The 14462-nt window shown below is 37.3% G+C and overlaps 1 protein-coding gene across 1 annotated transcript in view; it reads right to left on the reverse strand.

Moving 5' to 3' along the window:
- Positions 1-7580: 7580 nt before the first annotated feature.
- LOC149223099 (Transducin/WD40 repeat-like superfamily protein) overlaps positions 7581-14462 on the reverse strand; it is a 279042-nt gene continuing 272160 nt past the window's right edge. Inside the window, exon 8 of the mRNA XM_089385763.1 lies at positions 7581-8403. Coding sequence (XP_089241889.1) covers positions 8014-8403 — 390 coding nt within the window. The 3' untranslated portion in view covers positions 7581-8013. The remainder of the gene's footprint in view (positions 8404-14462) is intronic.

A 14462-nucleotide genomic window follows, 5' to 3' on the forward strand; every position in this document is an offset into this window, starting at 1 on the left:
GAATGTTGTCGTTGCTCTAGAAGAAGAAGAGAAGGTATAGGTGTAGGAAGTCGAGAATGTGTCAGAGACAGGAGAGGCCTTGATGATGAAGAAAACATTGATTAAGAAAAAAGAAGAAGATTTTGAGCTAGTCCAAAGGAGAGCCTTATTCTGAATTGTTTGCAATGTTCAAGGGAAGTGTTGTAACATGGTGATTGACAGTAGCAATGTTGACAACCTATTGTCTACAGAGGTTGTAGAAAAGCTTAAGCTGAAGAAGCAAAAGCATCTAACACCCTATAAGGCGTCTTGGTTGTAGAAATGACATCAAATTTTGGTGAATGAGCAGTGTGAGATAGAGCTTCAAATTGGCAACTACAAGGACAAGATTCTGTGTGATGTGATGTTGATGGGCATATGTCATATTTTGTTGGATAGCCTGTGGTTGTTTGACAAAAGTGTCGTATATGATGGTAAGAAGAATACCTATAAGTTTCAGAAGGATGACATCGATCATACCATGTTTCCATTACAAGAAGAAGGGACTTCCGAATGCAATGATCCTAAATCTTTGTTGTTAAGTGAGAGTTTTTACACCAGCTGAGGACAAAGGAGGTAAATTTTGCTATTATTTGCAAACTTAGAGTAGTTCTTACTTCCACTGTTATTTCTGATTTTCCTTTAGAGATTCAAGAATTGTTGGAGGAACACCATGACATTATTGTGGATGATTTTCCAAATGAATTACCACCTATAAGGAGTATCAATCATCATATCGATTTGATACCAAGAGCAAGTTTTCCCAACAAAGCTGCTTATCACATGACACCTAAGGAGAATGAGGAAGTCAAGAAGCAAGTGCAAGAGTTGTTAGATAAAGGCCTGATCTGAGAAAGTCTTAGTCCATGCGCAGTGCCTACAATATTGAGCCCAAAGAAGGATGGTAGATGGCGCATGTGTACAAACTCCAGAGCTTTCAATGTACAAATTTCTACAAATCTAGCTCCGATACCATGTAGAAATTCCTTGTAGATTCAAATTACAAATTGTAATATGCTAAAACAGTTGACTTGAATCCACTCTACTCATAAGTGGAAATAATAAACAATCGATGAAATCATGAAGCATATAAGAGAAAGAATTCAATCACACATAACACATTGATTTTCTGGGGAAAGCCACAGCTAAAAACCCCTGCTATTTGTATATTGCATTAATTAGAAATATGAGTAGATTACAATGCTTTGCTCAAGCTCGAGCAACCTATGCACTATCTCTCTCTATCTCACTACCACCCTGTGCACAAGCTTCTCTTGGCACACCTTTCTCTCACAAGCTCCACACACAAACTTGTGCTTCCTATTGCTTGGTCTCACCAACTCCTACTCACCAAAACAATGATTAAACTTGTGTCTTCATTCCTCCTTTTAAAGGAAATTCGAATGGTTAAAATTAGTGAGTTTTCTAATTAAGGAATGATTGATTTTAGCTCTTCTTCTCATTGCATGCAACATCTATTTAATTTAGATGATAGTACACTGTCCCTGAACTTCAATCTCAATTGGGTCTTTCTCTGATCTGATATGCATGAGTTAATTATGAGTGAATATTCAATTTATTGGTTGATCACTATAGGTAGCACCACACTACACTTCTGGCAATACCCCACTGTTCGATAGGAAGCACCCCACTACTGTAGGCTACACACCATTACTGGACCTCCCACTAATTCCTCCATCAGTTGGAACTAGTTTAACTGAATTTAACTCAGTTAGACTGAATTAAATAATTACAACTCAAAATAAACTCAACTAGTGCTCCTAATTGTAGGAGACAATCTACATGACTCTAGTTAGACCCTCAACTCAAATTAACCGAGCTAAGTAAAACTAACTTAGTTAACTATTACAAGTTGTCATGAGATGTGGAATTACAATTTTATTCCCAATTTAATTCAAGGAAAAATTAAATTAAGATTTTTTTTAATGTTATTTTTAACATTTCTTGTTGCTATTTTCAACATCAATAAGACCACAATCAAGTATCGTTTTCCCTTGCCACGTGTTGATGATTTGTTGCATTGTTCAAGTGGCCCAGTTTGTTTTCAAAAATTGATTTGAAAAGTGGATACCATCATATTAGAAGAAGAGAGGGAGATGAGTGGAAAACTGCCTTTAAAACTAATGAAGGGTTGTATGGGTGGATGGTTATGCCATTTGGATTGTCTAGTGCACCCAGTGCATTCATGAGGTTGGTGAATGAGTACTACAAGAGTTCATAGGGAAGTTTGTAATTGTTTACCTGGATGAAATCTTAGTTTATAGTCAGTCAAATGAGCAACATCTGCAACACTTGAGGTATGTGTCAGAGAAATTACAGCAGGAAAGTTACTTATAATTTAAAGAAATGTTATTTTTTAAAGTCAAAGCTTGTATATTTAGGTTTTGCCATTTCCAGAGATGGGTTGAAGATGGATCCAGGAAAGGTAAAGGCTATTATTGAGTGGCCCCCTCCCAAAAGTATTTTTGAAGTCAAAAGTTTTCATGGTTTGGCAAGTTTTTATAGGAAATTTATCAGAAACTTCAACAAAATGAGCACACCAATTGTGGAGTCAATTAAGAAGAATCAATAACCATTTCGGTGGACTGCTAAAGTTGAGATGGGGTTCCATATGTTAAAGAAGAAGATTACAGAGCATCCAGTCCTTGCACTTCCAGATTTTAATAAGCCTTTCTAAGTGAAAAACAATGCCAACAATGATGCAATTGGAGCAGCACTCAACTAGGAGGACAAACCCATTGCTTATTGCAGTGATAAATTAAATGAGGCCAGAAGGAAGTATGTAACCTATGATAAGGAATTCTATGCAGTGGTTTAAGTTCTTAAAAAATGGAGGCATTATTTATTGTCTAAGGAGTTTATTCATTACACTGATAATCATGCCTTCCAATATATTATGCAACAACCTAAATTGAACCAAAAACACATTAAGTGGGTCGAATACTTGCAAATTTTTACATTTGTTTTAAAGCACATTAGTGGACAACCCAATAAAATTGCATATGCTTTGAGAAGAACATAGTTATTGTTGCAGGAAAGTCAAATTCAAGTGTTGGGATTTGATTTTATAAAGGAATCATATGAGAAGGATGTAAATTTCAAAGAAGCTCTTGAAACTTGTAAGAACCCATCTTCTCAAAATCAAGCCCTTGGCTTGACTACATGATTCAAGATGAACTGCTCTTTAAGAACAATCAATTGTGTATTCCCAGTTGTTCCAAGAGGAAAAATTTCATTAATCACAATGGAGGTCTTGGAGGACATTTCAAACAAGACAAGACGTAGAATATGCTGAAAAGACATTATTATTGGCTAAAGTTGAGGACTAATGTGCAGACGTTTGTAAAGAAATGCAGAAACTGTCAATATGCCAGAGGGAGAATCCAAAACACGAGACTATATACCCCATTGCTAATTCCAGAGAGGCCTTGGGACTTGGTGAGTATGGATTTTGTTTTGGGACTACCAAGAACTTAGAAAGGTAATGATTCTATCTTTGTGGTTGTAAATAAATTTTCAAAAGTGGCTCATTTTATTCCTCGTGCTAAGACTAGTGATGCTAGCCATGTTGCCAATACGTTCTTTAAAGTGGTAAGACTACATGGAATTCCCAAGGGTATTGTTTCAGATCGAGAGACTAGGTTATTAAGACATTACTGGAGAACCTAGTGGTAGAAATTTGGCACAAAATTGCAGTTCAATTCAACATATCACCCACAAACTAATGGCCAGACTGAAGTAGTGAATATAAGTTTAAGAAATATTCTACACAGCTTGATTGGAGATCACCCCAAATAATGGGATCAAATTTTAGCTCAAGATGAATATGCATATAATGACACTCCAAACAAAAATACTAGACAAATAACTTTCTAGATTTTGTATGGGATGAACCCAAGAGGAGTGCATGAGCTCAAAAATTTAGGAAGACCATAGCATAGAAGTGCAACAGGAGAAAACTTTGCTACTATACAAGAAATCCATGACCAGGTAAAGCAGAAACTACATGACAACAATCTTAAATATAAGAGTAGAGAAGATCTCAACAGAAGGGAGCAAAATTTTGAAGTGGGAGATTTGGTACTTGCACATTTGCAAAAGGAAAGATTTCCAAAGGGTGAGTACAAAAAATTAAAATTTAAGAAGATAGGACCTTGCAAGATCTTGAAGAAATTCTTTGCTAATGCTTATGAACTTGAATTGCCACCTAGAGTTGGAATTTCACCAATATTTAATGTAGCATATTTATACAAGTATGAGCCTGAAATAGAACAACCAACAAGTGATGATCAAAAGTAGCAACCAGTACAGTGGGAGAAGCAATTGCCAGCAGTTGAACCTTTGCAGCCTGAAAGGATTTTGGACAAGAGACTGATTAAGAAAACTAGGGACAAAGAGTATTTTGAATATTTGGTTAAGTGGAAAAACCTTCCAGTTTCAAATGCAACTTGGATGACACACATACAGAAAAGTGGCAAATCTATTGAAGAACTCATGGACAGGAGTCCATGAAATCTTTGTTCCTTGGGAGTATGATGCAGGGGCATCTGTAATTTTCATTGACTGAGAGGTCAAAATCATTTACTAGAGGAGTTGGTTCCTCAATGAGTGGTTTGTTAGGATAGGAATTATTCTAGATTTCCATGTAATTCTTTAAATTAGACAATTTGTTACAATGGTTGTAATTTTGTTTAATTTTTCCTATATTATTCCTTAGATCCTATATCCATGGATCTGGATCAAATTCTCATGTAACCTATATATTTCTTTGATTTAATAAAAAATAGGGCGGAGTTTGTCGTGTGTGAGAACTATTAATTTTATTCCAACCAATTCTTCTGCAATATGTTATAGTTTCATATAGGCATATATTTTACACTGTGCGCATAGTCCTGTAGTTTTTTTGAGCTTAATTGTTGCAAGCAGGAGCAACACACACACACACACACACACACACACACACTATATATATATATATATAGATGGGTGGCTTTGTACTCTGACTCTCGACTCTTTTTCGCCCCTGCAACCCAACTATATATATATATATATATATATATATATATATATATATTGTTGGGTTGCAGGGGCGAAAAGAGTCGAGAGTCAGAGTACAAAGCCACCCATCTATATAGTATACCTAAATCCCATACAACACTTAGTCAAATTTCGATTTGGCGAAATCCATCAGTTAACGAAACTCAAGACCGTCAATTGACATAATTCCATAACGGAATTTTCCCAGAGGTTTACACTAAGCGGCGCTTGGCACCGTCCATTCTCATTGAGCCGAGCTACTCTTACTGGGCTCACATGGCAAAGTTGGCCAACTTAGAGGATAATTGCGAAGGAGTTCATTGTAGTGTCGACAATGGATCGTGGGTCCCGCCCAGAGGGCTTACCCCAATGGTCTTTGCAAGTGGCCTTTTCCATTGCGTCGAGATATCTAAAGCAGGTTGGAGATATTACATCGAGGTTTGAGCAGGCCCCGCCCGGGAAGTCCTACTCAACAGTAATTGTAAGGCTTTCCCCCCATCGCGCTAGGTCGCATTGCAAGTGTAGATCTAATGAGCGACCACTGTTTATTGTAGTATCATAAGTACAATGTCGCGTAGGCCCAATCCTAAGCTAAAAGAGGGTTGCGGAGGTCCTACTACAGAAGAAGGTGAATCAAGAAAATCTTCAATCGTATTTGTGTAGAGTTGGCCACCCTTATGACTCCTACTTTGTACTAGACCCGCCCACTGCGATTTTAATGAGATTGTATCCCAAAGCGTTGAGGGAAGCGTCGATTCTAGGAGATTTCTTGTATCAAGACCAACTCCCTAGAAAATCTGAATTATATTTGCATTGAAGCTTAAAGGGAGTGAGTAGGGAATAGGTGACAACCCCTACTTTGAGGGTTGCGCCTTAAAGACTATACATTGTGGGATTGGAAAATTTTCCCACACTTAGTTGTACATCTTAGGTGACAACAGGTTGTATTAGGAATACAACATACCCTTTCCATCCTTTGAGCTTGAAACATAAGGATAGTGATGGTCAACCCTAGGGATTTTTATAAAATACTTGAATGTTAGGATCCACTACACAATTTTTGAAACATAAAAGGGTGTTAAAACTTTTTTGAAACTTGTTGGGCATCAAAGAAGACCAAGAACACTATGTGTGAGATGACAAAGACAATTGGAAATAAAGTGTCAACCAATTAGTGATGAATGTATGCAGCCTTTGAATAATAAGATTGAACGTAATCATGATCATGAGATGCAAAAATACCATAGAAGAGTACAAGTAAGTTTATGGCTTTAATAATAACATCAACAAATTTAAAACATAGCCATGGAAGGAGAGAGAACCTGAGCAAGTACACTCATTTATCATCAAGGGGAATGATGATAGGCCAAAGTTAGTCATTAACTAATATTTCCTTTTGCAGCCTATTTTATCTTAATGACATGTGGTCAATGGTAGTGTCATTATGAAGCCTACTTATTAGTTTCTATCATGTGATATTATGAAATGTTAAGTCACCATTAGATTATCCGATGTCATTAGACAGTCTTGTTAGGAAGTCCTACATAGTTGAGTGAATGGTATTTTCCTCAATATCGAATACACGATCCTGTGTATAAAATGAGGCTCCTTGCTTCATTAGAGTAAATATCATGAGTGGAGGCATTTCTATTGACAATTATATATTGTGCATCACCTCCATCCTTGTTGATGATGTGTATATACCATATATCTAAATAGATTGACTTGAATATGAGCTTTAACATGATGATTCCAGTTCCTATATTCTGTGAGTGATGTGGTTATTTTCCTTTCTCTTATTTGTTTATGTGATGTGCAAACCTAGCATTATTTCTTGATTAACTGTCTCAATGTCATTCCAAACTAGTAGATTTAGGTGGTTTGCTCTTTCAATAGGCAATTCAAATTTGGTAAGGGGCAATTTCATGGTGAGACAAAAGACGATCTACAGCTACGTTCTCACTCACCAAACTGGAGAATAAACGAAGTATGTATTTATCTAAGAAACAACAAAGAAAATAGTTTGGTTGTTGAATAGATGCCTTACAGATGGAGAAAGGCCCGTTAATCCAAATTGTCTTGTGCTGTGACGACTACAGTTGTATTTCTCTTTAGCATCATTTCGTAAGGGAAAAGGTTGCTGCAAAAGAACTGGTTTAGAACTTTGTACTTCAAAGGATATAATTGTTCATGACTCGTAACTTTACTAAATTCCTTTTAGGCTTTTTCGTGCACAGAAGTTAGTTGAATATGCATGATATTAAAAGTCCAATGTTACAGCTGAAAGAGGTCACCACCAACAGTATTACAATTGGTGATCAATTTATTGGAGATACTACCATATGTGGGAATGTTAAGGAGTTGTAGTCTAATATCTACAACTGATTTTTCCCCAAGTATGCTGTATGATTTTCTGTTTGATGGAGGTTAGATAGCTGTCATGCCAGTTATATAACTGATCTTAGATGAGAAAAAAGAGTCCCTAGCTTGAAACGATGATCCGATAAACTCTAATACTAGATACACAATGCAATTTTATTAATCTCTCTTGAATGTTTACTATGTTGCCATTTTACAAATTTGTAGCAGTTTGGACACAACAGCCAGTCAGCAACTACATGAGAATGCCCAGATAATAAAAAAACATATAGCTGTTGCAACTGTTTCTTTTCCTGGTAGACTATGCCAAGAAGAATAATTATATACAAGGTTAACAAAATAATTATATATCTCGTACCGTATAATATATATAGCTCAACTTAATAAGCAATCTCTTGTCTAAACAGTTGTCTCCAGAAGAAATATATCGACAACACAATCAATCTCTTGTAAAATAATTAAAATGCGGGGAATCCAAATCATGATTCACATGGAACCATTGGAATCTCCTGTGGGTCATGCTCTTTTTGAAACAGTTAGCTGTATAGCTGTTTTATTTCAGTAAGGTCGATGTCTGTGCGGCTTTGAATTTTTCATTGTCTTCATAATCAATCCAGCTGATATCCATGCTTGATTCTTTGCAGAAATATCACCCTCTGACCAACAACATAAACGACCATCCTCCCCACCAGTCCAGACAAATATATTTTGTTCAAGAACAGGATCACCTCTCATGTTGAATGGCGACCAAACAGATCTCACAACACCTCTATGACCACCTTCAAAAGCTGCACCAACAGGGCCAATTATACCTGCGCTAGGTTGGCCTTGCCCATTACTTCTGCTGTAGTTTACTGGAAAATATCCGAGTGAACCATCATTTGTACCACCAATAAGCCAGAGATTATCATTGGGTAATGAGTAGTGGCAGTCAACAAAGTAATCCACCTGCAAGAAATCGGCACATGACTTTTAACTTGAACAACCTCGATAACCAATGTACTAGGCAACAGTAATATCAACCAATATCTCCTCAAATCCAATCAATGTCAAATATATGTCCCTAGAAATATTTTTATAATACCATAAACAATTCAAACCGGTGATTTACCATAGATTTTGAGGAAATGTTTTGCTAAATGATTTTTTTCTCAATGACAAATGTTGAAAGGATCAAGGAAAACCCAACATGTTCATCATACAAAAACCTCTCTAGATAGAAGCTAACAAGGGATTCTTGATGTAAAAGCCAAGACATATATGATCCGTAAACAGAATAGAGGCCACATTGGCAAAATGGCCCTAACAACCAAAGCCAGTAAACCTAACAGTTTCCGTGCCTTAAAATCAGATGTAGGCCTCAAAAGAAAGGAGGGGAAGATGGAATAGCTACTGCTTGGGACAGCCACTCCATACCTCCAGACGGCCTATATGTGATTTCTGTTTTGTGATTAAGTTTAAACTTTAATCAATTCTGGAGTTTTCTTGTTGTTTATTGTGCTCATATTTCCTGTTATTTTCTAGCAACAGCATTCTGTGTATGCACTGCTCATTAAATTTTGGTAATATTATGCTTTGTTAGGAATATGTAATTTGTGTTCTTTAAAGTTTATATATGTCATAAAATCCCTAGCCAGCATCTGGGCTGCTGTCCCTGTCTCCTCTTGGGTAGATGGATCAGAAGTGCCAAAAAGCAAAAACTCCAATTGATTGAATAACAGAAAACAGCTTGATACGGGAGTCTGTTCAGCCAGTCAGTTCAACACTTTGCCAAAACTTCTCAGGTAAACACTACGCTGTTCAAAAAATGCAAAACATACACTTGTTACCTTTTTCAAAGGTAGTCTATCTTTGGGCGAGTGGCCCTCTGGCTGGATACACGCACTGCTGAGAAATAATGCTCTAGAAACTCCCAAATCCTCCATTATAATGCCACTAAAATTCCACACAAAAACCCCCTCGGAATCTACCTTCTCCAGCCAATCTCCTCCAAAAATTAGTTTCCCTCTTCCCCTGTGCAAGCTTTCTCTAGTGAGCTCTACACGCTGCCAGAATGGAGAAATTTGGCCCACCAAATGGCTAGGACTTCTGCCCTACAAAACACTGCTAAAATTCTAGTCTCAAGGTGGGAAATCTCTCTGCAAATCACCAGATCTCCCGACTCACTCTAGCTAAAGAAATTTGTGCTCCACAAATTGCCTCTGCACCTAGGAAGTGCATAGCACTGGGTGAACACTTGCAATGTGTTGAAGAATCTAAGGCAATTAGTGATAATAGGATTCTTCTAGACTTGATAACAATTTGCAAAGCACTTTTTTTTTTTCAATTCTTCTTATTAGCTTGATCTTCTTCTTATTATTAGTGTATGTGTGTTTACTTCATCAAACTGCTACCAAAACACAAGAAAAAAGAACACAAGATATTGGCTCTCTACCAGGGCAAAACCTCTCTCTCTTAGAGAGGAAAACCCTTTCGTAAATTTCTCTTATTGAAGCTTCTATTGATCAATGCCAAACCCTAGACCCTTGACAAGAATATCCTCCAAGCACAAGTCAAGTCTTTGTCCTTCTTTTTCCGGCACTTCGTCCTCCTTCTTCCGGCACTTTGTTCTTCTTTCTCTGACACTTCGTTCTTCTTCCGACAACTGATAGTAGTCTTGGTTATACTTGCTCCAGAAGAGATATTCTTCTTTGATTCTTAGTAGGCTCCTTCACATATGAAGGGTACCTTATTTTCTTTCCAACTAAGCACCTTCTTAAGGTATAGTTGCAGACTTGTTGTGACAGCAGTGCAGCCCTATTTCTTCGCACGTGTGAAGGGATACCTTATGAAAGTGACCTCTTCCTTCTTTGCTTGAGTAGGAGGCCTTATAGGCCTATGTTTCTAGCCCAAACAATGAGAGATATGTGACTGTGGTAGAGGGCTGCTATGATAGTAGATAGACCCTCTCTTTCTCGCACATGTGATTGTAATTTGACCTTAGAAAAAACTTCCAAGGCTCGGTTTTGTTTCCTCCACTGCATTAGAGGCTCCCTTTCCTTGTCTTTTTCACCCTTTTCTTGACTTCCTTTCTCGCTCATTTCAGAGGTGCTTGATGTTTTTCGTTGGAGGAGTGGACAGCCTCTATATATAGAGGTTTGTCCCTCCTTTAGGTCGACTTGACTTTATACTTCGGATGTGCTTCTTTGGTGATGTTGTTGCATGGAGGAGACTTGTGACTTTGCTTGGAGGTATTCTTTTGACTCTAATACAAGTATATACATGGTGTAACATGCCCTTAAGGGTCTTCATCATTTCTTTTGACTCTTTGACTTCCCTATAACACTTTAACATGTGCTAGACCTCTTCAATGAGCAAGAAAATCATTGATATAAATAACAAAAATAATATTTCTTTTCTTTTATAAATACAAATATCAATATTACATTTATGAAGACGTAACCTAGTTACACTTTCTTCAACACTCCCTCTTAACTAGGGAGGTATTCATAAATCATTACAAGGTGTTTGGCTATTTTTTCAATCTTGAAGAATTCACATAAGAGGAACCGAATTGACAATCCATTTGTTATAGCATCATAGTAACCACCATTGTTTTATAGCAAGACTAACAACTCTACCTCTTATAAGATCAAAGCACAATGTTGGTGAGACCAATGACTTATAGACACCTTTATCATTGTCTCTCAAGGTACATACCCACCCGAGTGTTCACTGAGTATGACCTTCTAGGACTATTCTTGTCTTGGGTTCCCAGCGCTCAAAGAATATTGTTCCTCTTGCCTACTCTTATCTTGGATGCCCTACACATCCTCAAAGAGCATCATATGCCAGATGATTACCCAATCCTCCATTCTTTCTTCCAAAGTGAAGACAAGAATGTTGTGTCTATCTCTTCCTCTTAATTGGGGAAGGTATGCCCAAGTTTCCTTTGGCAAGGAACTTGCTCAAGCTCCTTTGTAATTAGGAACTTGATGGAACTCCCTCTTAGCTAGGGACTTGTCCATTCATCAACAACTTCTTCTCCATGGGTCCTTCAACTGCTGGATCTCCTTCTTCCTTTGATGTCATGAAGTTTTGTTGAGCTTCTTCTTTGTAGGGCATCGACCATCAATCACTTTCCTTCCTAGTTTTTTATGTCATTTCTTCCTTTGTGGAAAGTGGCCTTCTTGATATATGTCAGGATCTTTCGTCATCTGGCTACTCCTTTGTCATTTGACTATATTTCAGAATGTGTATCATATGGATGCTTAGTTATGCCTGTCTTTTCCAATACTTCGATTTAGTAGCCCTTCTTGACTTCATCCTGATATTAATTCATCAAATAGTGCTTTGTTGGATGGCCTTCCATCATGACATCTTTGTAGACTTGAATCAGTTATCTTTGTCTTAATATCTCCAAGGCCTTCATGGGTGTTAAGGGTCCTTTGATCTTTTTCTTTGTCACAGTTGTCATGCCTTCTTTCAGGAGATGTCTTTGATGGATGTTGACAGATAATGATTCTTTGTGACCATTGTGTTCTTACATCTTTGATCTCTTTCTCCATCTGCCTCTTCATAGATTGTTTAGTCAACCATCTCATACTCCTTATGAGCGTACTTCTTCATGTTGACCTTCATTGGTTTGTAATCCATGATTTCGAGCATGTCATTGGTGAAAGAGATCCTTTTATACTTGATCATGTTGTGTCTATCTTGTGTCTACATTTCCATTCATGGCCTTCATCTAGACTTATGGCTGTTAGTCTTGTTTTAGTGCATGACCCATGAAATGGAAAACACAATTGTCACTCCTTTGTAATCAGGGGTGATCCAAAACTCCCTCTTGCTTAGGGACTTGTCAGAGCTCCCTCTTAACTAGGGACTCTTTCCTTCATCAGCAGTTTCTTCTTTGTGGGTCCTTTAGCTGCTTGATCTCCTTCCTTTCTTGATGTCATGAAGTCTTCGATCAAACTTCTTCTTGGTAGGGCACCATCCATCGATGACTTTCCTTTTTGTCATGTCATTGCTTCATGGAAAGTAACTATCAAGTTCTTCTTGTCATCTTGTCCATGCTTTGGAATGCTTTTCTCATGGATGCTCCATTGTACTTGCTAGGTTATATGCTTTGACCTAGTAGCTCATCATGACTTCATCCTGATTATTACTTCAACATTGCTTTTCCTTTTGTTGGATGGCTTCTTCATCACGACATCTTCATAGAGTAAAATCAATTATTTGCACCTTTTATATTTTCAAGGCCTTAATAGGTGTCAAGGGTCCTTTCTTCCTTTATCAGATTTGTCCTGCCTTCTTTCGGGAGATATCTTTCAAGGCATTTTGTGAGATAGTGATTCTTGGTGATCATGGTGTTCTTCACATGCTTGATCTCTTTATTCATTTGCTTCTTCTCAGATAGATAGATCAACCATCTAATGCTTCTTGTGGAAGCATTCCTTCATTGCTTACTTTCTGCACTTGTTAGCATTTCCTCTTGCCTCTTAGTCAACAATCTTATGCTCCTTATGTGAGCATGTTCTTGGTGAAAGATATTCTTTCATGCTTGATCATGTTATAGAACTATACCCATGACTTAATAACATACAACTAAAAACATGACTTAAACTTTGATGCATACATACCTCATCTTGATCCAACTTGATCATCTTTTGGTGTGGCCCTTCTTGCTTCATCTTAGCCTGCTTGCATATCATCCTTTTTCTTGAATCCCATGAATGGGATTCCCAATGAGACATCTGCCTTGGTTCATGAACCTTCTTTTGAAGATTCCATCATAGGATATTAAAGATCCTCGCCTTGCAAATGTTTTCTTCCTTGATGATTTAGGTTTTCTAACATTCTTACTATAATCAAGTTTTCTTTCATTATGTATGAGGTCCTATACTAGGTATGCTCCTTCTACATGAATATCTTGAGCTACATTTGCCATGCTCCTATATTCTAGAAGATATTTCTACTTATGCATTTTTGTTCTTCTCATAAAAGCTACATCTACATGAGTATCTAGAACTCTATGTACATCATGCTGCTAGATTCTAGAGGGTGATTCTAGCCATGTAATTTAATTTATTCCTACATGCTCCTATTCTACTCAAAACTTTGAAATAACTCTAGAAGAAAAGATTTTGACCTAGTCATAGTAGAGATCTGGAGGATCTTCCTTCTTTTGCTTCTTTCCTTCTTCTTTCATCCCTTGAGTTATGTGAGCTTCTTCCCTCTTCCTTTTGTTATTGTTGTCCTTCTTAAGCTTAGGACAATTCCTTTTGTAGTGTCCATATTCTTGGCATCCAAAACATTGGATCTTGGACAAGTCTTTGTTGTTTGTTTTTCGTGGACCAAACTTGCCAAATTTACCCTTTCTTTTGACCTTGGTAGCAAAGGCTTGCTCCTTTGATCCCACATCTTCTTTTGCCTTAAGTCTGGTTTCCTCTATTCTGCATAGAGACCACATTTCACTGAGTGGTTGCTTCCTTCTTGGCATATATGCTTCATGTGAAATTTCTTCACTCCTCAGGTAGAGCATTGAGTACAACAATTGTCATTTCTCTGTCAGACATGACTTCCCCAAGCTCTTGAAGTTGATCTCTCATTTCAGAGATTTTCATGAAGTAGAGAGCTATTCCTTCCTTTGTTATATTCATCTTGTATAATTCATTCCTCAAAGATATTATTTCTCCAATTGTGTATACCAAGAATAGATCTACCAGCTTATCATAAATTTCTTTCGATGTCTCAAACTTGGAGACACAAGGAATGAGAGAGTCTTTGATTGATTCTATCGGAATCCTTTGAGGTCTTGTCTCATCCTTATTGTTCTTGGCTAAGACTTGAGTCTGCTCCTTAGCAGGGATATTAATATTCCCTTTGATTTGCTCTAGGAGTTCATTCTCCTTGAGTAGTAGATCAGTCCTCTTCTTCCATGCAAGAAAGTTATTGGTACCTACCAATTTATTGCTTTCCTTGCAAAAAGACATTGATGTATATTCAAAAGGGGACATGTACTTACT

The sequence above is a fragment of the Pinus tabuliformis genome, chromosome Q (genome assembly GCF_031772625.1).
Source record: "Pinus tabuliformis cultivar Carrire ecotype Pingquan chromosome Q, CPIR1, whole genome shotgun sequence".
NCBI classification, from domain to species: Eukaryota; Viridiplantae; Streptophyta; class Pinopsida; order Pinales; family Pinaceae; genus Pinus; species Pinus tabuliformis.